The sequence below is a fragment of the Nyctereutes procyonoides genome, unplaced genomic scaffold (assembly GCF_905146905.1).
Source record: "Nyctereutes procyonoides isolate TBG_1078 unplaced genomic scaffold, NYPRO_anot_genome, whole genome shotgun sequence".
NCBI classification, from domain to species: domain Eukaryota; kingdom Metazoa; phylum Chordata; class Mammalia; order Carnivora; family Canidae; genus Nyctereutes; species Nyctereutes procyonoides.
The window spans coordinates 12,221,669-12,243,697 of NW_026575049.1; the positions used below are offsets into that span (position 1 = coordinate 12,221,669).

The following is a 22,029-nucleotide window of genomic DNA, read 5'->3' on the forward strand; positions in this document are numbered from 1 at the left end:
ATGATCTGCCCTGGAAGTTGAGTACCTAGCTACTTGATTCTCAGTTCAGACTCTAATGTTTTTAACCTTTCCTCATAGGTCCATTTTTTCATCCCTTTAATCATTCCCGTTGCTCTCCTTGGACCAACTCTAGTTTCTCCATATCGTTCTTGAATTGTGGAGCCCCAAACTGGATATTGTTCTCCAATAAGGGCCTGACTAATGCCAAGTATAGTGGGAGGATTACTTCCCAGTTCTTGCATGTTTTACATCTATTACATGGAGTCCAAGAAAATCTGAAATAATATGGAGTTGTTTTATAATTGATTGCAATTTGCTCACTCTGTAAGTCACTTTCAAGTAGAATACTGACATGTTCTTTTAAAATTTATTTGTTCATTTGTATTTGACAATTAACTGGTGTTTATAATAGCTAGTCAAATATTTAAATCAAGCTTTAAAACAAAAGTTTTAATAACTATTACCAATATCAAATTATGTTTTTAAGCATCTCTATATGACATTAGATTTAGAATTCTAGGATTACCACTTACTTCCCTTGTATTATTTTGTATATTGAGTTATTAATCAGTATATAAAAGTTTAGTTCTTCATTGTTGTCCTGAATACTAATTTTTTGAAGTGTGCTTTTATAGTGTAATATAAAAAAATCCTTTTGGTACATTATCATAAGGAAAGTTAAGCTTTTATAATTTGTAGCAAAATATCATAAATATGAATTGCAATTCTCTGGATTATTTTCATTACATAGTTGGAATGGTAACAAAACCAGCAAATGAGCAATCCCAGGACTTCTCAATACACAACGAAGATTTTCCAGCATTACCTGGTTCCAGCTATAAAGATCCAACATCAAGTAATGATGACAGTAAATCTGTAAGTAACTGAGAATTACATATGTGAGTGATGTAGTTTTTTTCCCTTCAGATTTCTCTTGTATTAACAGTTTTATAGACCGTATTAAGGACTTACTAAATACTATTACAAAATTGTTTATCTTGAATATCTGTAATAATCTAACTTCTGAAGAATGTGGAAAACCTTTATAACTTAGAAGATAGCCTATTTTTTTCCTATTTCATATAGGTTTGCAAATTTCTGTTGAACTTCTCAGAGTTAATTTAGACTTTTATTGTAGTCCCTGTCAGCTGGATCCCATGAAGTTTGCTATTATAGCCTTCTAAGGAGCTGTGTTTTTCTTGAGTAAGTTTTCTCCTTGAAGAATCTTTATACACATTTTTATTCCTGTGTTGATTCAGCCAACTCAGCTTCTTCTTTCTGACTTAACAAATGTGTTTATTTCTTCCACATTTCACTGAAAATAGCTTTTTTGTGTGTGATGGGAGTTTGTATATATTAAAATAATTGATAAAGAAGATTATTGGGTAAGAATTAAATATGAATTTTAAAAAGTTTATATATTCTAACTTATCCTGGAGGTTTTTATGGTGATATTATAGGCAACATGCTATTATTATTTTCTCTTCTAAATTAAAGTACTGAAGATTGAAACTTGAGCCAGAAAGTTCTGAGATTTTTTTTCTGTGACTGAAGATCAGAGATAAATAAGAATATTTTCCATATATTTCTTGTCCTTTAAATACTCAAAAATTTTAAATACAGGATTTATTCATAAACGATGGGACAATTGTGGAAACATAAAATTTCATGTAGAACTTGAAAAACAGGTAATAATTTACTACCAACTTAAATATAAAGAATGAATAGAAAGGTAACTAATGTGAACTTGAAATTTTTTACACTTAACAAATTTTAATGTCACATTTAATTTTTTTCATATTAGAATTTGAATACATCTGGCAAGACAACTTCAAGTACAGATGGACCCAAATTTCCTGGAGATAAAAGTTCAACAACACAAAATAATAACCAGCAGAAAAAAGGGATCCAGGTGTTACCTGATGGTGGGACTCTATAAAATATGTCAAAGATATTATAGAATTCATTTCTTTGCTTTTTCCTTAAAGATAAAATTCCTGTGCTCTTCTTATCCAGGTCGGGTTACTAACATTCCTCAAGGGATGGTGACGGACCAATTTGGAATGATTGGCCTGTTAACGTTTATCAGGGCAGCAGAGACGGACCCAGGAATGGTACATCTTGCGTTAGGAAGTGACTTAACAACATTAGGCCTCAATCTGAACTCTCCTGAGTAAGTTTTTTTTTTTCCCTTTTCTTCCACATTTGTATATAATAATTACTTGCAGATTTCTAGTTTTTATTTCATGTGGTCAGATTGTATCACCTGCAGTCACTCATTGTTGCTGTTATTTTTTGACTCTTTGGGTCATTCCCTCTCACGTTAGCTTCTGGATCACTATCACTTGATAATATCATTTCTTTTTGGCAGTTTCATAATACATATGTATGATCCTTCCAAAATCCTGAAATCATAACTCCTTGAGTTTCTTACCTCCAAAAATCTTACCCTCCACCATATCTTAGCTACTCACCGATTTAGTCATCATTTGACTTTGCCATAATCAGTAACTTCAGTTTCACTCTAATTTTGTCTATGCTCCCTTGCCACTTCCTGTTTTCCATCCTTCTCTTGTTCTGGCTCCTATAATCATTTGACTCCTTGGGATCTTCAGTCCCTTGATTCTTCTACCTTTTCAGTACTCCTCAATATCCTTCTCTTTCCCTCAGAACTCACTTCCTTTGTACCCAGTTAAATTCTGTGGTCACTCATAATTGCTTAGTTATATATACCTTTGGCTACTTTGCCCCTCTCTTGCTCTTTGTCATGATTGCATGGCAGAAACTACAACCGAGGTTATACTCTGACTTCCATTTTTTACCTCGGCTACTGAGCATGGCTAGAGAAAAAAAACCCAGCTTCACTGCCTGGTCTCACTTTACATTCATGGCCAGCAACCTCAAAAGTGGCCCTTAATTCCACCACTCATACTGGCATTCTTTTGTTCTCCTATGCAACTCTCACACTGAATCTCTTCAAACATCTAATTCCACCACCACCCCTCCTTACTCTCAAATGAAGACCTTGCTTTTTTTTCTCCTACCCCCAAAGTTTTTATTTAAATTCCAGTTAGATAACAGTGTAATATTAGTTTCAGGTGTAGAATTAAGACCTTGCATTTTTATTTCTACTTGACTAAGAAGGATGAAAATAATCAGAAGAGAATGTCAACTTAGTTCTGCCACCACATCTGTCTACCACTATCTGCACCCACCTTAGCTTGTCTATATAGTTGATCCATGCTTTCTACATAAAACGTCTCTTGAAAACTCAAGGGCATGGCTCAAACAGTTTTTTATATTTTTGTTGGATCATTTCCATCAACACACAAACGGTGCTATTACTTCCTTTATGTTAAGAATGCTTTCTCTTTATCTAACTTCTGTGAGTTACTGCCCTTATTTCTTTATTCTTATTTCTTGAAGAGCAAAACTCTACAAAAAAGCCATCTTTGAATCTCCCATTTGTCTTCTCCCATTCTCTGTTAAATCCATTTCAGTTGGATTTTGCCTCACCACTAAAATTTCTCTGTTTTAATGTTATTAAATTCAGTAGTCACTTGTAGAAACTTATCCTCCTTGACCTGTCAGCAGGTTGACATAGTGAATGCATTGCTCCATATGTCTCACTGCTTTTAACGGTTGCCACGCTGGTTTGAATTGCTGTCCTGTCTTGTCTGGGTTACTCCATTAGCCAATCACCAGATGTGCTTGGTTCTCTCTGTGTCCCTCACAGTCTCTTCTTTATTTATGAGTCAGGACAGTCCCTTCTGAATAGGTTGATCCTCTGCTCAAAGCTCAGTGAGGGTTTGTGGTTTCTTTATGATTAAAAACCTAAAATCGGGGATCCCTGGGTGGCGCAGCGGTTTGGCGCCTGCCTTTGGCCCAGGGCGCGATCCTGGAGACCCGGGATCGAATCCCACATCGGGCTCCTGATGCATGGAGCCTGCTTCTCCCTCTGCCTGTGTCTCTGCCTCTCTCTCTCTGTGACTATCATAAATAAATAAATAAATAAAAATTAAAAACCTAAAATCTTTATGGGCCTGTTCATCTCTACAGGCATGATCTCCTACCCCCACCTCAACAGCTTCTCCCTTTGTTCAGTTCACTGTGTTCCAGCTTCTGGCCTTCCTGCTATACTTCAGACATGTCCGTCCTGTCTCTGCCTTACTTAACAGTTGCCCCTGCCCACAATAGTCTTTTGCCAGATAATTAGTATGGCTAACTCCCTCATATCTTTCAAATCTTTGTTCAGATCTCATCTTCTAAATGAGACCTAACCTGACTGCCTTATTTAATGCAGTTAATCTCCTGTCCCTGCCCCTCCACCAACATAGAATGTTAAGTATGCAAATTATTTCATCTACCTCTCTCTTACCTATCATCTTCAATCAGAAAATAAGGTACATGTTAGTTACCTTCGTTTTGTTCACTGATGCATCCCAAAGCACCTAGAACAGTGTCAGGCATATAATAGGCACTTAGTAAATATTTGGTGAATTTGAACTTTTGCTTTTAATAATTACTGACTGTTTTTTCCTGGCCATATAAATGGGAAAGTAATTTTACTTAGGGCCATGTTATTAATGAATTTAAAGCATTCTGCATTGAAGTTAAATATATATGTGTGTGTATATATATATACATATACACATTTATATATATAGTTTATAACAGGATACATACAATATATGTGTATATATACACCTAGTTAACCTTGTTTCATTTTTCCTGTGTAAGTCATAGTAAACACGTGAAAAGAAATTAGAAAAAGATGCTCATTTTACTTCTAAAGTCATTGTTTTTCCTGATTTCCTGAAATAAAAATAGGAATTTTTTTCTCTATACTCGGACTTCAGAGTTTTTTTTTTTTTTCTTTCTTATTCAGAAATCTCTACCCCAAATTTGCATCACCCTGGGCATCTTCACCTTGTCGACCTCAAGACATAGGTAGGAAAATTTCTTTGTGTTCAGACCTTTTAAAAATATGTTTTTAACTGAGAATCAGTTAATAAGGCTTTTTTCATTTTATTATCCAGACTTCCATGTTCCATCAGAGTACTTAACGAACATTCACATTAGGGATAAGGTGAGTGTAGTTTATTATTCTCCTCAGTCAGCATGAATGTATCTATTTTTCAGGCACTGTTTTTCAGTTCAGATGGCATAAAATTTTTTGGAATAATTAGCAGTGGTCTCGGGTGGCTTTCATGTGTCCATTCAATTGTATAAAACAATTTTATTTCTATTTTTGTTTATCTTAAATATTTTGATAAGATCGTGGTTTATACTTAAAAAATATGGTTTAAAAACAAAACAATGGTAGGACTGGTAAAATATTTCTTAGAGTTATTATTAATAATGGTATAACCATGGTTGATGGGAATAAACAGTTTTGGAAAATTTGGTAAATTTCCTTCCGATATTTTCTTTCATACCCTTATCAATAAAATAATTTTTTTTACAAATATTACAGTGTTTTCAATAGAACTATATATTTAAAAACTATGACATTTGGCTTCTTACCTAAAATTCTAGTTCTAAAGTAACTATTATCAGATTGCAATTTAAAAATTTTTTACTCTAAAAAAGAAAATGGTAAATACTTTCGTTTATAGGGAAGAACTCAGTGTTCATTTCTGTTAGAAATTGTATCCCTAGATTTTGGCCTTGTGGAAGGATGTAATTTGTTTAAAATTACATGTTATACATCTGTATATTAATATGTGTAACAATACGTATTATATGTTTATGAATAAATCTGAAATATATTTTACATATAAAATATATATTAAAGTGATGGTGTTCTGTGTCTGTACCATCCAGTTGTGTGGTCAAATGGTTGTTGATTTTGTGGACAGGCAAGTAAAGAGATATTTCTCAATGTCTTTTAATACTAGAGTAGATGGAAGACAAGAAGTATGAGATAGAACTAATTTTTTTCTTTTGTGGACTGTGTGATTTTTCTGCCATCTCCCCCGTAGGGCTTTTTTTGCTCCAATTACCTGAAGGTCCCAGAACCTTTTCTTACTTAGGGCAATTTAAGAAAAACTGATTTAGGAGAATTTGTCACCTTCAGAACTGCTGCTTGAAAGGGGATCATATGACTGGAGAGAAAAAGTATATTCTGAGATTGTATAATGGTTAAATAAACATTTAGATACAGAATCAGGCAAAGAGAAAAAAGTGTTTTCGTTTTGGTGAGCTTTTAAATGAAGGTTTATCCTAATACAACACTTCAAGACTGTTAAACTCAATGTGCTGTAGTTTGGTTGGCAGTTAATGATTCTGCTTTTTGGAAGGACGTAAGGCAGTCATCTTGTAGTCATCCATTTAAACAAAATAAAGAGCTAGCTCTTTATGATTTTTGTACTTACCGTCTCTGATTTGCTAAAATACATAACCAACTGGTTTGTGAATCCCTGTCAGCTATAAATTCAATAACATTTCTTACAAGTTTTCTATGTATCAGGTAAGGTACATTCCTCTACAGACGTTATCAATTTCATTTACGTTCTTAGCAACCTTACAGGTCTCATTTCTGCATTTTATATGGAAGTTCAGAGACATTAAATAACTTGGACATGGTCATATTTGTAAGTAATGGAACCGGAACTTGAATATAAGTCCTGCATCTCTGAGCACTGGTTCCACTATTACTACCATGTTGGGTATTAGTAAGACCTCGAGTAAACCAACATTTGGTCTTGGTTAGAAGTTTTTATATAGCTTTTTATCCTATTAGTACATAAAATAGATGTACCAGAAATAATTGTTAAATGACCTCAGTTATTTAAATGGTAAAACCCTTCCTTAAAAGCATAACTACCTGCAGAATCATGTAATGACAGTTACCTGCTACAAAGAAAAGAGTTTCTGTTTATCTTTTTACTTGTACTTCAGTGGTAGCAATGTGTTGGGATTGTCAAACTTATTTTACACTTCAGAATAATTGATTTCTCTTTTCCAGCTGGCTGCAATAAAACTTGGCCGATATGGAGAAGACCTGCTCTTCTATCTCTATTACATGAATGGAGGAGACGTATTACAACTTTTAGCTGCAGTAGAGCTGTATGTTCAAAGTATTTTTAAACACTTTTGTATTACAGTGGATCTTGTTTATTCTGAAAGCTTTTCTTTTAAATGATGGTGATAGTTTTTATCTTTTGTTCTTAAAGCAGAAATATTTCCATCAAGGAATAGTTTGTTGTTTGTTTTTGCAACAGAAAAATAAAGTTAATTTAGATTGAAAGTTGATACTATTATGGTTAATGGTCACTGTATACATAAAAAGAATTACTTCAGATTTAATAATCCTAAATTTGTAAGAAGACAGAATTGACTCATGAATTTGGTGAATCTAATTTTTATAAATATGTTAAGATATGGTTCATAACTGTGGCTCATCTTCTTGTGGAATTACATGTTAATGATGGTGAATTTCATCATTTATTGAACGTCTATTGAGTATTATATGGGCAAGGCACTGCATACATCTTATGTATTTTGAAGTGTTGATGAAGTCCACATCCCTTATCAGAAGCCTTTTGGCCAACTTAAATATTAGCATTAAGAAGTTGGTCCATTGGATAGGTTTTATTCCTGAGCATTTCTGCTTTTACCTGATGCTCTAAGAATAAATTTTTGTCATTGCTCATTTGTCCAATTGGTAATATATTTTGTTGCCATAGACTATTTTATTAATCATGCTTATAGTAAAGTAAATTGTTCTTAAAAATTTATGATGTTATGGGGCACCTGACTAGCTTAGTCAGTAGAGCATGTGACTCTTGATCTTGGAGTCATGAGTGCAAGCCCCAGGGTGGACATAGAGCTTACAAAAAGAAAATTTATGATGTTATGAATGAGAGATCTACTTTTTATAGATTTAAGTATTTTATGATATTCCTAATAACATTTCTGTAGATGGACTTGGATCAGATGCTTTTATGTAAAATTCACTGTGTTAATGATAAACTGTTTTTTATTTCTCTGTTGAGAATTTGTTTTCTCCCATGTTTTCCCTTACATTTTTTGTAACATAGCAATTGTTACCTGTTCTTTTTAATTTATTTATAAGTAAATAAATTCATTTAGTCATTCATTGATCCCATACCGGCAGTTCTGTCTCATATCTTATTTATGCCTAAAAATTACCTCACTGTGTTAGTAGGAAGGTATTTGTTTACATGGAGGTTTGTGCTCCCAGAGATGTTTTTTCTGGTGCATTTACCTCCTTTGGATGTTACTTCCCCAATTTACAAGTGATATAAATCCTCGTTGATTCTTGCATGAATTCTAATGGATATCCTTTGGCTTTTGAGAATTTAGGATCAATGAGATTTGAATAAAACTTAAAAGTAATACATTAAGAATTTTTAAAATGGATATTGTATTTTCAACATAGTTACAAAATTATATGAATTTAAATAGATAAAAAGACTGATTTTGTTCTTATAAAATAATAGAAATAGTTGGTGTTTTTGTTTGTTTTAATAGATTATCTCAATTTCTATTGAATGTTAAGAATGAGAAAGGAGTGAAATTTCTGGAACACAATGTATCTTTATTTGGTCTGCCTAGGTTTTTATCACATTGCTCATAGAGCTTTTAATATCTCGTTATGTTTGCATAAAAAAGTCTCTTCAGTTAAATAAAGATGTATGTATTAAGTAACAAGTGTGGTTTCTGGACAAATTAGGAAAGTATTTTCCTGTATTTCACTAGAGTTGTATTTAATAACAATAAAAGTCAGGGTAAAAAGCACCTATATTTATGTTTTATGTATAATTATTTTCTGAGAAAATGTTTTTAAAATGTAGAAAATGTTTGATGTGAGCCACAAGAAAAATTAATTGTCTTTTTCTCTTAAAAATTGAAGTTTTAACCGTGATTGGAGATACCACAAAGAAGAACGAGTATGGATTACCAGGGCACCAGGCATGGAGCCGACAATGAAAACCAATACGTATGAGAGGGGAACATATTACTTCTTTGACTGTCTTAACTGGAGGAAAGTAGCTAAGGTATATTTTTTTCCATGTGCAAATGTGTAAATGTGTAAATCTAGATTTTAAAAAGAAGTATCCTCTTTTATCTGTTTATATTTACTAATACATCCATCCCAATAATGTGCCAGATACTTGCTAATGAGTTTTTTGCCTTCACTTCCTTGGCTTGATTTAAACTCTAGGAGAGTATACATAAACAACTCATTTCACCCATAGTTAGGAAAATGATTGAACTTGGTAAGAAATTTTGTAATTTTTTCACAAGCCTTGGTAACATTTGAAATATTTTTATGTCAATTCAGTTGTAAAATAAAGATCACCCTCTTGCCATCCCAGTAATGTATTCTTATATTATTTTAAGCAAGTAGGAGATTTTTCTAAAACTGGTATATAAACATAATAAATAGGCTTTTTATAATACTTGCCTCATTGCAAGAAAAATGCTTTTTATTTGCAAGTGATATAATGAAAGAAAATTCTAAGTAGTAACCATGATTGTTCCTATGATTACTAAGCTGAATATTGGAGGGAGGCGGGCTGTGGAAAAGTTGCTGTTTATGTTTTGGTTTGCAACTTTTCCTTACAAAAACACCTAACAAAGACCCATCTGCGAAATTTTCATCAGTGTCGTAACATATTTCACATTTGTATGTAGTATTTTATGTATACATTTAGTCTACCTAGTAGAGAATGTAACAAGTATTGTCATTTCATTACTCCAGGATTTCTCTGAATGCCTTTTCCATTGAGGATCCTTAGGATTAAAAACTAAAGAGGTAGTTTTATTTGTTCTCAATAAATTTAAATAGAAGAAAACTAGTTCTTCGTAGTTCATTGGATGATTCTTTAGCTGTTGGCTTGGGTTTTTTTTTTTTTTTTTATCTTTTGAATTAACTTCACTAAATTAATATGGGAAAAATTTTAACAAGACAGTATCGCAAAGATGTTTTATATCACAAGATTTCATGGAAAACTTGAAAAAAGATAGAAAAACATGAGCCCAACTAAAAACACCAGACCAGGCACATACAAGAGGTTAAATCTTTTTTTATTACTATTTTTGGGTGTCAGTGGTAAATGTCTGTCCATCTGAAACCAAGTCCATATACCACAATATTGTATTCAAGTTATTTTAACAATTAATACACATATCTTGATTTCAAAAGGTAGATCCACGATCTCACCTTTTAAGTAGAAATAATTACTTCCATTACAAATAGCACAAGACACATTGTGTGTTTACCTGTTAAGATGTATAATGTAGTAGAAAGCAATAACTTTTGTATCATAGATTTGAATTTAACTCCTGTTTTGGCTGTTTATGCTTTGACCATGTGCAAGTTTCTTTTCCATGCCTGTTTCCTTCTCTTTTCAATTGAAATCATATTTGCTTCTAGATTGTCATGAAGATTAAATGAGATTTTATACACCCACACACACATTTGCACGTGTGCACACTGAGCACAGTGCTTTGTACATATCGGGTATTTTATACATGGGAGTAGTTGTGGTAGTTTGTTGCTGTTTTAATTGTTGTTATTACAGCTAATTACTCTTCAAAGATGGAAAAATTATAACTGTTGTTAGGTCAGGTCAGTGGTTCTCAAACTTTAGCTTCCATCAGAATTACCTGTCAGCTTTATTAAAAAAACAGGTTGCTGAGTCATACCTCTATTGTTTATGATTTAATAAGTCTATGATGGGACCTGAGGATTTCCATTTCTAACAAGTTCCTAAGTGATGCCAATGATTTAGCTCGTCTTTGGAGCCATACTTGGAGAACTTCTCAGTCAGTTGAGTATACAGGAAAGAAAAATCTATCTTTGGAGGGGAAAAGAGTCCGTTAGTAAATAACTGAAGTTTTCTCCATTCTCTGTGAAGCTTTTTGCTCAATATCACTTTAAGTTATTCCAGACTTCTATATGCAAAAATGAATGGATGTTTGGAGTAGATTGATGTATCACTTTAGTTAACTTTTAGTTCAATATATATGACAGATCTTCCTTTGTGAAAAGTTTTCCCACAAAATTAAATATTCAGAAGCAGCTTAAACATTAATAGGCCTGTTTTACTTTTCCATCAAAAAGAATTCCCCAGTCAAGTAAATGTCATTTTAAAGAAAAGCATGTGTGTATGCGCACATGTGTGTAAATATGTAGTGTGCGTATATAAAGTAATTTTACCCAGATTTATCTGATGATCTGTACAGTTGAACTTTTGTCTTCTTTACCTTTATAATTTTTAGCTCTGAAGTTGGAAAATAAAATTTGAGAAATACCATAAAACTGTTTCTTTAAGAAATCTCTTGAAGTAATTGCTGGCCACTGGTATTGACACTTTTCATCAAAATAATTTCCTAACAATGAAAGCACACAAGATTATTGGTTTAAGTATTATACGGAACTCACTTCTTTGTTATATTAAAATACAGATTCATGAACTTAAAACTTTTAAGTTGTATTCACAGAATAAACTTTTCCCAATGGCTTCTGGTTTTTGTTTGTTTTAAAGATGTTTTCAGTGTTTTCTCAGAAATTGTTTAGGAATTAAGTTCAATTTATAATGTATTAACAGAGTTTATCAAACTACAGATAATCCCTTAAAAGGCCATATCCCAAGTTAACCTCAGAGTTTCTACCTGTAAAGTGGGTGTGGTTTACTACTCACAGGTAAAGAACATGAATTATTAAATAACTTCAACTTATTGTAAGAAGCGTGCAGTCTGAATTAGTATTATAAGTAATAGCGTGATGTTATCATTTTGTCTTTGAAAAGTATTGACCTGATCTAGAATGTAATTAGGTTTCCATTTCACAGTGTCTTATAGGAGTTTTTTCTCTGTTTTGCAAATACTTAATATTTTCAGAGAATTTAAGAATTGTTAGAAATTCAGTGATTTAAATTGGAAGTATTTTTTACCCCTAAAAATTAGGATCTACCCCATTATTCATTTATAGTGTTTTTTTTTTTTAAGATTTTATTTATTCATGAGAGAGACAGAGACAGGCAGAGAGACAGAGACAGGCAGAGACACAGGCAGAGGGAGAAGCAGGCTCCAGGTGAGCCCGACATGGGACTCGATCCCGGGTCCCCAGGATCAGGCTCTGGGCCGAAGGCCGAACTAAACCACTGAGCCACCCAGGCTGCCCTCATTTAAAGTGTTTTTTATGTCAGTAATGTATACATAAAAGTTTTGACATTGTTTATTCTCCCCTTTTAGTCTTGTCAGCAGGCTATGTGGTCTACTCTATGTAATTTAACTAGAATTACTCAGTGTCTCACTAATTTAAAAATAGTGGTCATTCAGGTTGTACATGTATTCTTAATTAAGTGTAGAATTTTTAAAATAATTTCATCCACAGAATCTTCAGGTGATGGAAGCTACTCTATGATCAATAACTTTCTCATACTAAAGACTTAAAAATTGAAGAATTCTTTCAGCCTGACTTTACCTTGTGGATCCAGCAGTGAATAGGATTTCTATTAATGCTTAGAATTTTTTATAATATCACAGGTGGATGGAAATGTGATTTTTTCCCCCATTAGATACACATTAGTGTTTATACTTTAATCAATAATATGTACTTTTCTTCAAGGCAGTAAAAATTATTTCTAGTAAGTATAAGATAGTTGGCAACTTCCTAAAATTTGGAGGATTAATCTTAAAGAGAAAGCCAGCATTTTTGAGAATTTGAGAAAATATTCCTCCAGTGTATATTTCTGTCATTCAGTCAGTGATGACATTGTTTTTGTAAAAATTTCATTTGATCATCTGAATCCAGTACATGTATTTCAGTTCTGCTTATAGTGACCTTTTGAAAATGTGTAGCCTAATATGATTAATAGAAAAACTTAGATTTAAGAGTGGTTTTTAAGAAGTATCTAAAGCTCTTTTTCACCTTTTTAAATCATTAAACTGTAATGTTTTGTTCCTAAAACAAATGATAAAAGCTTGTATTTATTAATTCATCAGCCATTAATTACACACTTGCTAGGGGCATGGCACTATTCTAGGCAGTATGTAGTGGTCTACAAAACCTATTTTTGTTCCTACTGATTATACAGAGGTTGTGTGTGTACATATAACAAAAGTATACAAGAGGTGTTACCAATAATCAAAAAGCTAGAGAACAAAGAGATACCAGTATATACTGTTAAGATTCATATATTTTAAAAAGAATAAAAACACATAGAAAACCAAAACAAAGATGAAAAAAAAAAAGGAAGACAAAATTTAACTTAATTTCTGAATCTCTGATATATGAGCTTTTAAATTATACTAAGATATTTATTGTGCTCCCTAGGTTTAAACTGACCTTCCTAGGGGTGAAAAATATGTGCATTGGTCAAATTACTCTAGTTTAAATTCCTATAATACTGTGTAGTTCACCAATGTATAATACAGGATAACTGAACAGGATTTATGTAACCTAGTGGGGCCTATGATTTGTTACAGTTACAAATAGACATTTCCCCCCTGCAACCACACATATTTTGATTTTCTAAATTGCCAATTTTAATTTCTAAAGAGTAATATAACAATATTTTCTTCACTCATTTTGATATTTTTTTTTCATTTTGATATTCTTAAGCCAGACAATAAATTGTTTTTAAAACTTAGGGGTAGGAAGAGAGAGTGGTGCCTACACAGTGCATTAGCTGGGTGATGGTGATTCTAGAGTTTGTTAGTTTTAATGATGAGCACGTAACCCATGTGCCTTAGTTAACTCTGTCCTATAAAGTAAACCTTTTTAGATTAAGGTCATTATAGTGTCCCTTATTTAAGAACATTTGTCAGAACTGAATTTTTTGAACGTTTCTGCATAAGGGATGTAATGAAGTAAATTTATTTGGATCTTGCACTAGAACTATTAAAAATAATGTGTTAACACCAGAAAGTCATGGGCTTTGGTGCCACAAAGGTCAGGATCATCCTAATCCTTGATCTTCCATTTACGGAATGATTTGAGCAGGTTACTTAGGAGCCTCACTTCTTCAGGTGCAAAATGAAGATATTGATACTTATTTTACAGAGTCATCGGAATGATTAGAATAAAATTAGCTGTGTCTCTAGTTTGGGCACCTCTTAACTAGGTTTTCAGTTGTAATATTCTTAAATTTTAAAGACTTGGTTTTACATCTTAAAATTTAATCATTATGACCTAAGTTTTTTTCCTTAAGTTTTCATTTTACTTTAATACTGGGACTATCCATTTTATTTTTGTGTGTGTGTGTGGCAGGAGGACTATCCATTTTAGAATCCATTTGAATAAGATAGACATGGCAAAATATGTTAGCCCATAGTGCTAACTCCTAGTTGGCTTTTTAAAGTACATAGTATATATTGAGGTTCATAAATTTTTAAACGGGATTGATTTAGTTTGTACTATAATTGAATTCAAATTACAGAATTAGTGATTTTAGAACCTCTTGCCTTTTGAATTTGCAAAGGTATGTTCTTTGTTTCCTTTTTTTTTTTTCTTTTTTTAAAGATTTTATTTATGCATGAGAGACACAGAGAGAGGCAGAGACCCAGGCAGAGGGAGAAGCAGGCTCCATACAGGGAGCCTGATGTGGGATTCGATCCCGGGACCCCCGGAGTTATGCCCTGAGCCAAAGTCAGACGCTCAACCGCTGAGCCACCCCAGGCATCCCAGTTTTTTGTTTCTTTAAAATGCAGAATTATCTTCTGCATTTCTCTTGATCTTAAGTTTCATCATGAAGAAATTACTTCACCGTTCTTAACTTTTAAAACTCTTACGAAGTTCATGTATTTTGAAAGTTTAATTAAAATGAGCTGTAGTGTTCAGATGTGCTTAAAGCACATCTGTCTATTTTGAGTGGCAGTTATATCTTTTCAGTGTTGTAGATTGGGAAGTCTGGAGATGTGGGAGTTATAAGTTCATTGTATTCTCCAGATTTAATAAGGTTAGCACAGTCTTATATGTTTGCTTTATTTTTAAAAAGTAGGTGTAATAATTACAAATTAGAAAAAATATTTTGGGGAAAAGGAATTTATTTTTTTACGTCATTGAAGGTTGGCTTTTAAGTATCCTATAATTTTTATTACAGTGCTTTTTTATTAACAATATAGTAATTGCTGCTCAGACTTTAACTTTTGAGCAAAAAAGTGCCTAGTTTCAATGGGTATAAAGTAGATGTTCATGAGTAGTCTTTTACACAGAAAATCTGTATTTTTGCATTTATTAGCTAGAAGCTACAGCACATAACTTTTCTTCAAGCTGTATTTTAGTTAGAGGGAAAGAAGTTGGTGCATCTGTGTTTGTGTTCATTCTCATACATGTAGGTATTTTGTTCATCTAGTAAAATATGTTTTGACAAAAATCTGAGATCAGAGGGAGAGGAAATCATCTAAATTCTTAAATTTGGTTTTATAGGAGTTTCATCTGGAATACGACAAATTAGAAGAACGGCCTCACCTGCCATCCACCTTCAACTACAACCCTGCTCAGCAAGCCTTCTAAAAAAAAAAAAAAAAAAAAAAAAGACTTCCCTTTTCTTGGGGTATGGCTGTCTCAGCACAATACTCAACATAACTGCAGAACTGATGTGGCTCAGGCACCCTGGTTTTAATTCCTTGAGGATCTGGCAATTGGCTTATGCAAAGGGTCACCATTTGAGGTCCTGCCTTACTAATTATGTGCTGCCCAACAACTAAATTTGTAATTTGTTTTTCTCTAGTTCAAGCAGGGTCTGAATTTTTTTCATTTATTTTCTTTTTTTGCCAGCAGACAGACTTGGGTCTGTAAAGACAAGCAAGTACACTGACAGAAGTTTACCATTTAGTTTCTAAAATGTAAAAAAGAAAACCCACGAAAGACTCAACAGAATTAGACCACAAAATTTGCATTGTTCATTGTAGCACTATTGGTAATAAAATAACAAATGTTTGTGCATTTTTATGTGAAGATCCTTCTCGTATTTCATTTGGAAAGATGAGCAAGGTCTGCTTCCTTCATTTTACTTCCCCTTCTGTTTTTGAAAGGCAGTTTCGCCAAGCTTAACGCAAGAATATCTGACTGTTTAGAAGAGAGATATTGCCACAATCTCTGGATGGTTTCCAGGGTTGTGTTATTACTGAGCTTCATCTTTCCAGAATGAGCAAAACACTGTCCAGTCTTTGTTACGATTTTGTAATAAATGTGTACATTTTTTTTAAATTTTTGGACATCACATGAATAAAGGTATGTATGTACGAATGTGTATATATTATATATATGACATCTATTTTGGAAAATGTTTGCCCTGCTGTACCTCATTTTTAGGAGGTGTGCATGGATGCAATATATGAAAATGGGACATTCTGGAACTGCTGGTCAGGGGACTTTGTCGCCCTGTGCACTAAAGGGCCAGATTTTCAGCAGCCAAGGACATCCATACCCAAGTGAATGTGATGGGACTTAAAGAAGTGAACTGAGACAATTCACTCTGGCTGTTTGAACAGCAGCGTTTCATAGGAAGAGAAAAAAAAAAAGATCAATCTTGTATTTTCTGACCACATAAAGGCTTCTTCTCTTTGTAATAAAGTAGAAAAGCTCTCCTCACTGCAGTGTTGACTTTGATTTGAAATTGTGAAATTATTTCTGCAACATGAAAAATAGACCCCCTAAGACCCTCAAGTTTTACAAAGCATCTAAATGAAATGGTGTGATTATACAATTTAAAACTTAGTCTTTTTTTTCAGCTTTTGACAAGTAGTTTGATGGAACCATACATCATTTTACTTGTAGATTAAAAATGCAGATGCATTTTTAGTTATTAACTGAGTCAAAAGAGAAACTAATTTTTAATAATTATGGCTGCATTAGAAATAAAACTTCCTGAACACTCATGGAACCCAGTCAAAATATGTTTGTGAGAAATTTATGAGACAAAACTTGATAAACCTTTGGGATTTATCTTTAAGAAGTAATACGCAAATTAAGGTAAGCCAAAAGCAGGGATGAGGGTAGACTTTACCTCCGGTTTGCTGGCCTGGATATTTCACATTTACAAGTTGGATACTTTTTCATCTAATGGCAAATACTGTATTTAAAAATGTCTAAAGACTGAAGCTACAAACACTAGAGATAGTAAAAGCAGTGAGTTTTGATTTTCTAAATTTTCATTTTTAACCTATTTTTCTATGAAGAGTGAAAGTTTGTTGACATTTACCAAATCATGTTTGAAAATGAAACATGTATGACATTGCTGTGTTTGTGTATCAGGAATATGAAATAACTTTAAGATTTACCTTTTTCTATGTATTTTGAGATAATGGAGAAACTGACATAAAAATATCAGGATTTTTTTAACCTTTCAGATTTAAACCAAAGCATCTCCTCTATAAGAAAGATGGCACTTATATAACTGTAGTTTTAATAACTGTTGTGCACAAAACCTTCTCACATATTTGACACAAACCAGAATCAAATCTTAGACATTGATTTCTTTAAAAAAAAAAAAAAAGCATTACATTTTTTCACGATAATTGACTTTGTAAAGTGTAACTTTTCCTACAAAACCATCAGTTAAAAAGAAAAGGGAAGAGATCTTTATTTTTATGAATACAAACATAACAGTATAAAGTGTCACCATGATCATGATTGGTACTTTTGTGAATGACTCAAAAAAACCCAAGAGCGTTCCTATGAGGTGGTTTGTTGTCTTGACTCTAGTTGTTTAACGGCCACTTAGAAAGTTTTAAGTGCACACTCTTGCAGTTTCTAAGTTCTTTTTACCCTGAATCATCAAAATGAGAAAACTCTTGCATGTAAACCAGCTTTTTATAACTTGTTAATATCCGAAATTACCATGCTCTTGATTTCAAATCCAAGTTTTAAAAGTCTATTTGAAATCTTTAAAGTACTATATTAAACTCTTTAATATAACACACTGTTATATTCTTTGGTTTTATAACTTGTGGTTATACATGTACAGAAGTTGACCTGAACTAATATTTCACATTTTCTCTCCTAAGTTTAATTCTGTTAAATTTTCCCTATATAACTAGTGACATAGATGTGTACGTTGTTAAGTAATTTTTGTGATTATACTATAATTGGCTCTGGGGGTAAAAAGTTATTTAGTTGCAAAAGAAAGTCCTTTCACCCAGTTTCAAATATATATTCTATGCTTCTTGTGGTGATACTATAATTTATATGATAAAACTCCATTTTCAGGGATTTTTTTTCACTGCACAAAGTTTTCCTTAGATATAAAAACTTTTTAAGAACTGAGAAGTTTATTTGAATTCTTACAGTATAATATAAAGCCAACCACTTAACTGGTCTTTTCCTTTTTGCCACTGAACTTGGTACACCGTAGGTGCTTAATAAATACATGTTGACTGAATGGTATAAATTGATATTTCAATTTGAAAATAAAATGTACAAATTAAAGCATTGGGCTTTGAAATAATTTACAATTTTTTTTGCTGTAATTTCATTTTCAAAATTCTTTTTAAAGCATTTTCAATTAACTTTCAAAACTTTCAAATTTTTCCCACTCTACCCTTTCCCTAGTTGATCCTTCCTCTGAATCCTTCATTCAAAAAATGGATCTTCCATTCTGTTACACCCAGTGCTTGTAAAATACAGAGCATCTGAGCGCACCTGCAAAGAAGGGCACATTTAACTTCAAATTTGCTTACGAGCATCAATTTTGCAGAAGATTATTAAAAATCTAAATGTGCACATGCAGAAAAGGGATGTCCATATTTAATGTTCCCTTAACCATAGTTTGTGTAGCTAAAAAGAAGACCTAGGAATACCTGCTAATTGGTTCCATTAAGACAGTCTGTGGATAATAAGCCAGACTCTTATCTCAATGCCTTTTTATTTATTTTTTTTTTAAATTTTTAATTAATTTTTATTTATTTATGATAGTCACAGAGAGAGAGAGAGAGAGAGAGGCAGAGACACAGGCAGAAGCAGGCTCCATGCACCGGGAGCCCGACGTGGGACTCGATCCCGGGTCTCCAGGATCACGCCCTGGGCCAAAGGCAGGCGCCAAACCGCTGCGCCACCCAGGGATCCCCTCAATGCCTTTTTAAAAGCTAGGTCCTAACGGCACATCAGAAAGCTCTTTCCTTGCCACTAGCATGGGCAGTGAATTGGATCATATCGTGAATACATGACAGATCTAGGAGATGAAGCGCATAAACAGTGCACATCAAAATTGGGATCTAAATCTAACCCAGTAATTTTGTGTGTTGAGTTGCATCAAATAGGATACACCGAGTCCAGATCATTGCTTTCCCACTTTGGTTGCTAAAAGAATAAAGGATGGTGGACTTAAGAGTGGCTCATATGTAGATCAATGCAAATTTTAACTATTGCCCAAAATATTGATAAAATTTTCTGATACATTAAAAGTATAGTGCTCAGAACAAGGTAGGAAGTCTCCTGTATTTCAAGAGCTGCCCTGACTGGGGAAGGCAGAAGAAAAGGGTTTAGCGTGCCTGCTAGCTGCCAAGCTATACCAAGTGTTTTACATGCATCATTGTGTCCTGTCTTTAGCATAGCATCATAAGGTAGGTTTTAGTATCCTCATCTTACGTTACATTTAAAATATACACCCCACCCCACCCCTGCCGCCCCAAACCCGGAAGTCAGAAAGATTAGCGTTAAAAGAGAATAAACTAGAAATACGGTATCTGTCTAGGGTATCAAATTCGAGAGTTGTGAAAGATTCATTTGCGGGTCTGAAGAACTAGTACCAAACAGAAAAAGATTTCAGTGCTGTTTTAAAACTGAGGTAATTAAGATTTGAAAGGAGTTGCTTTATAATGCATTAGATTCAACCTCAGAACATAACTAAGGAGAGACGGACCCGGACAGTGCATAAGGTAAGGAGTTGAACTGGATTACCTCGAATGTTCCTGTTCATTGACAATGTTCAAGTGGGATAATGACTATTTTAGCAAACCTAACTGCCAGCCATTAGGTACCTACATGTACCACTGAGGAAGAAAACAGCTCGATTAAACTGATAAACCATGAGTTACGAAAATGCATACCAGTTTGAAAGATGTCATGCATGGAAAGAATGTACATCTTATAGTTGATGAGATCTAGACCTCGGAGAAGAGAAGATTAATGGACCAATAAAGGGAGACATGACCACGGTCTTCAAATAATAGGAAGGCCGGCAAGTATCAAGCCAGCAGGTGGAAGTTGGATGAGACACATTTTGGTTCTGTATATCAAGGTGCAGTCAGTCCCACAGTGCTGTTACATGAAGTGAGGGTTCCATCAACAAAAACATTCAAGCAGAAACTGGATGACTATCAATTGCTATTGAAAGGACTGCCTTTTTGAGTAGAAAGTTGGATTTGATACCTTCTAGGCCTCTTCAGCTCTTTAAGATGTAGATACCCTTTTTGGTTTGAAGTTGAGGAATAGGATGAGGTTCTCAGGGCTGAAAAATTAAATGCTTAGAGTACTTAAATCCTAAATACTTAGAAGCGCTGACCTAGCCTAGAATGTGGTCTTCTGTGAGTCCTGGATAAGGCTTACTTATAATTACTCTCTGTGTCTTTGGAGAGGTTTAAATAAGAATGACAGAAGGCAACTTTATTCAACTTTGTTTTTTTACTTTAGTAGGAGTAAGAATATGAAACTTAGTAAAGCACAACAAATAGTAAATCATGTGTATATTCAGATTTATGTATTCCAGTGCGACATTAAAAGGAGGGATGAGACCATTTTTTATTGAGTTTCAAGGTAAATGTTTAGCCTGAAATTATACATTGCATTAGTGTTCAATCTCCTGTTTTCTGCTACAGTAGTCCTCACAAAAATTAGATTAAGGAGTAATTGAATTCCTTGTGTAACATCATTAAATTTGATGTATACAAATCTCAGTTTGGATGGAGACAGCTGCAGGAGCTCACCAGAGTCCAAGGTAATCCTATAGTTAGGTAATTCTTAATGTGCAACCTAACTGTCTAGAGAGAGGCCAGGAATACATTGTACTCTAGTAAATACAGGTCATTTCTGAAGTTAGTGAACTACAATTTACACTTAACCTATACTTTGCCTACTGTGCAAGTACTAACTAGAATAAAATCTTAAAGTTCAGGTGAAATCCAACTAAGTTAATACTGGGATAATGCATTCTTGTGTGTCAGGGGGCACTCATTTACCTTTTCCCGTATCATCCAATGTCCCGGTGCAGAGACCACAGTACTACAGTAGTACTTAAGCAGAATACAAGGAAAGTAAATCCATTTCCTGAGTATGAAAAAAGCAAGCTTTAAGCCTCTGCTATTTCCTGGGAACATTTTGCCACACCTTAGGTTTCCACTTCAGTTTGTGCGCATAAAAACTGCCAAGGGCAGCTTTGTGCATTATCAACTCTATGTCCATCAACTGAAAGTTTTTTCTTTAGTCATCCTGTTGTATAAATACTAGGACCTGACAAAAATCTGATCATCTATTTCTTTATTGTAAGAATTCAGTATCCAGTTTAAAAGCTTGTCATTTCCAGGTGTTTGCCGTACAGTTTTCCCCCAGTCACTTAAATGACTTCTTAAAAAGGTCATAAAATTCAGTCTTCTTCATTGTAATAATTTCCTATTGCTGTTCAAGACCCAAATTGCATAGTCTCATATCTTATGCTCGCCAGATTACATGTGCCAAAAGAGTTTAGCTAATAAGACCACCTTTTAAAAAAAATTTGTTTATAAATAATCTTTACCCCCAACATGGGGCTTGAACTCACAACTCCAAGACCAAGAATCACATACTCTACGGACCGAGTCAGCGAGGTGCCCCTAAGACTACTTCTATATAGCAAAACTAATTTTTCATTCATCATGTGATTGAAGTTTTCATTTCTAAGGCATCTACTACACTATAAATGTTTGGACATTTTGTTAGAGAAGGTGAAATAAAACCGGCCCTATTTATGCCAGAAGTGGTAGTTCCTTCAAACAACAGTGGAGAATATCCAGTAAGGAAGCCAGAATTTTTCACTGAATTAGCTCTAATTTTCATCAGCCTGTCCTGAAAAG

The 22,029-nt window shown here is 33.6% G+C and overlaps 1 protein-coding gene across 4 annotated transcripts in view; it reads left to right on the forward strand.

Moving 5' to 3' along the window:
• CNOT2 (CCR4-NOT transcription complex subunit 2) overlaps window positions 1-16,576 on the forward strand; it is a 116,040-nt gene extending 99,464 nt beyond the window's left edge. For all 4 annotated transcript variants that reach the window (XM_055327953.1, XM_055327956.1, XM_055327954.1 and 1 more), the window contains 8 exons: window positions 752-876; window positions 1,805-1,925; window positions 2,017-2,173; window positions 4,889-4,950; window positions 5,040-5,089; window positions 6,971-7,071; window positions 8,882-9,026; window positions 15,410-16,576. In XM_055327953.1, the coding sequence (XP_055183928.1) occupies window positions 752-876; window positions 1,805-1,925; window positions 2,017-2,173; window positions 4,889-4,950; window positions 5,040-5,089; window positions 6,971-7,071; window positions 8,882-9,026; window positions 15,410-15,496 (848 nt within the window). In that variant the 3' untranslated portion in view covers window positions 15,497-16,576. The remainder of the gene's footprint in view (window positions 1-751; window positions 877-1,804; window positions 1,926-2,016; window positions 2,174-4,888; window positions 4,951-5,039; window positions 5,090-6,970; window positions 7,072-8,881; window positions 9,027-15,409) is intronic.
• Window positions 16,577-22,029: the final 5,453 nt, after the last annotated feature.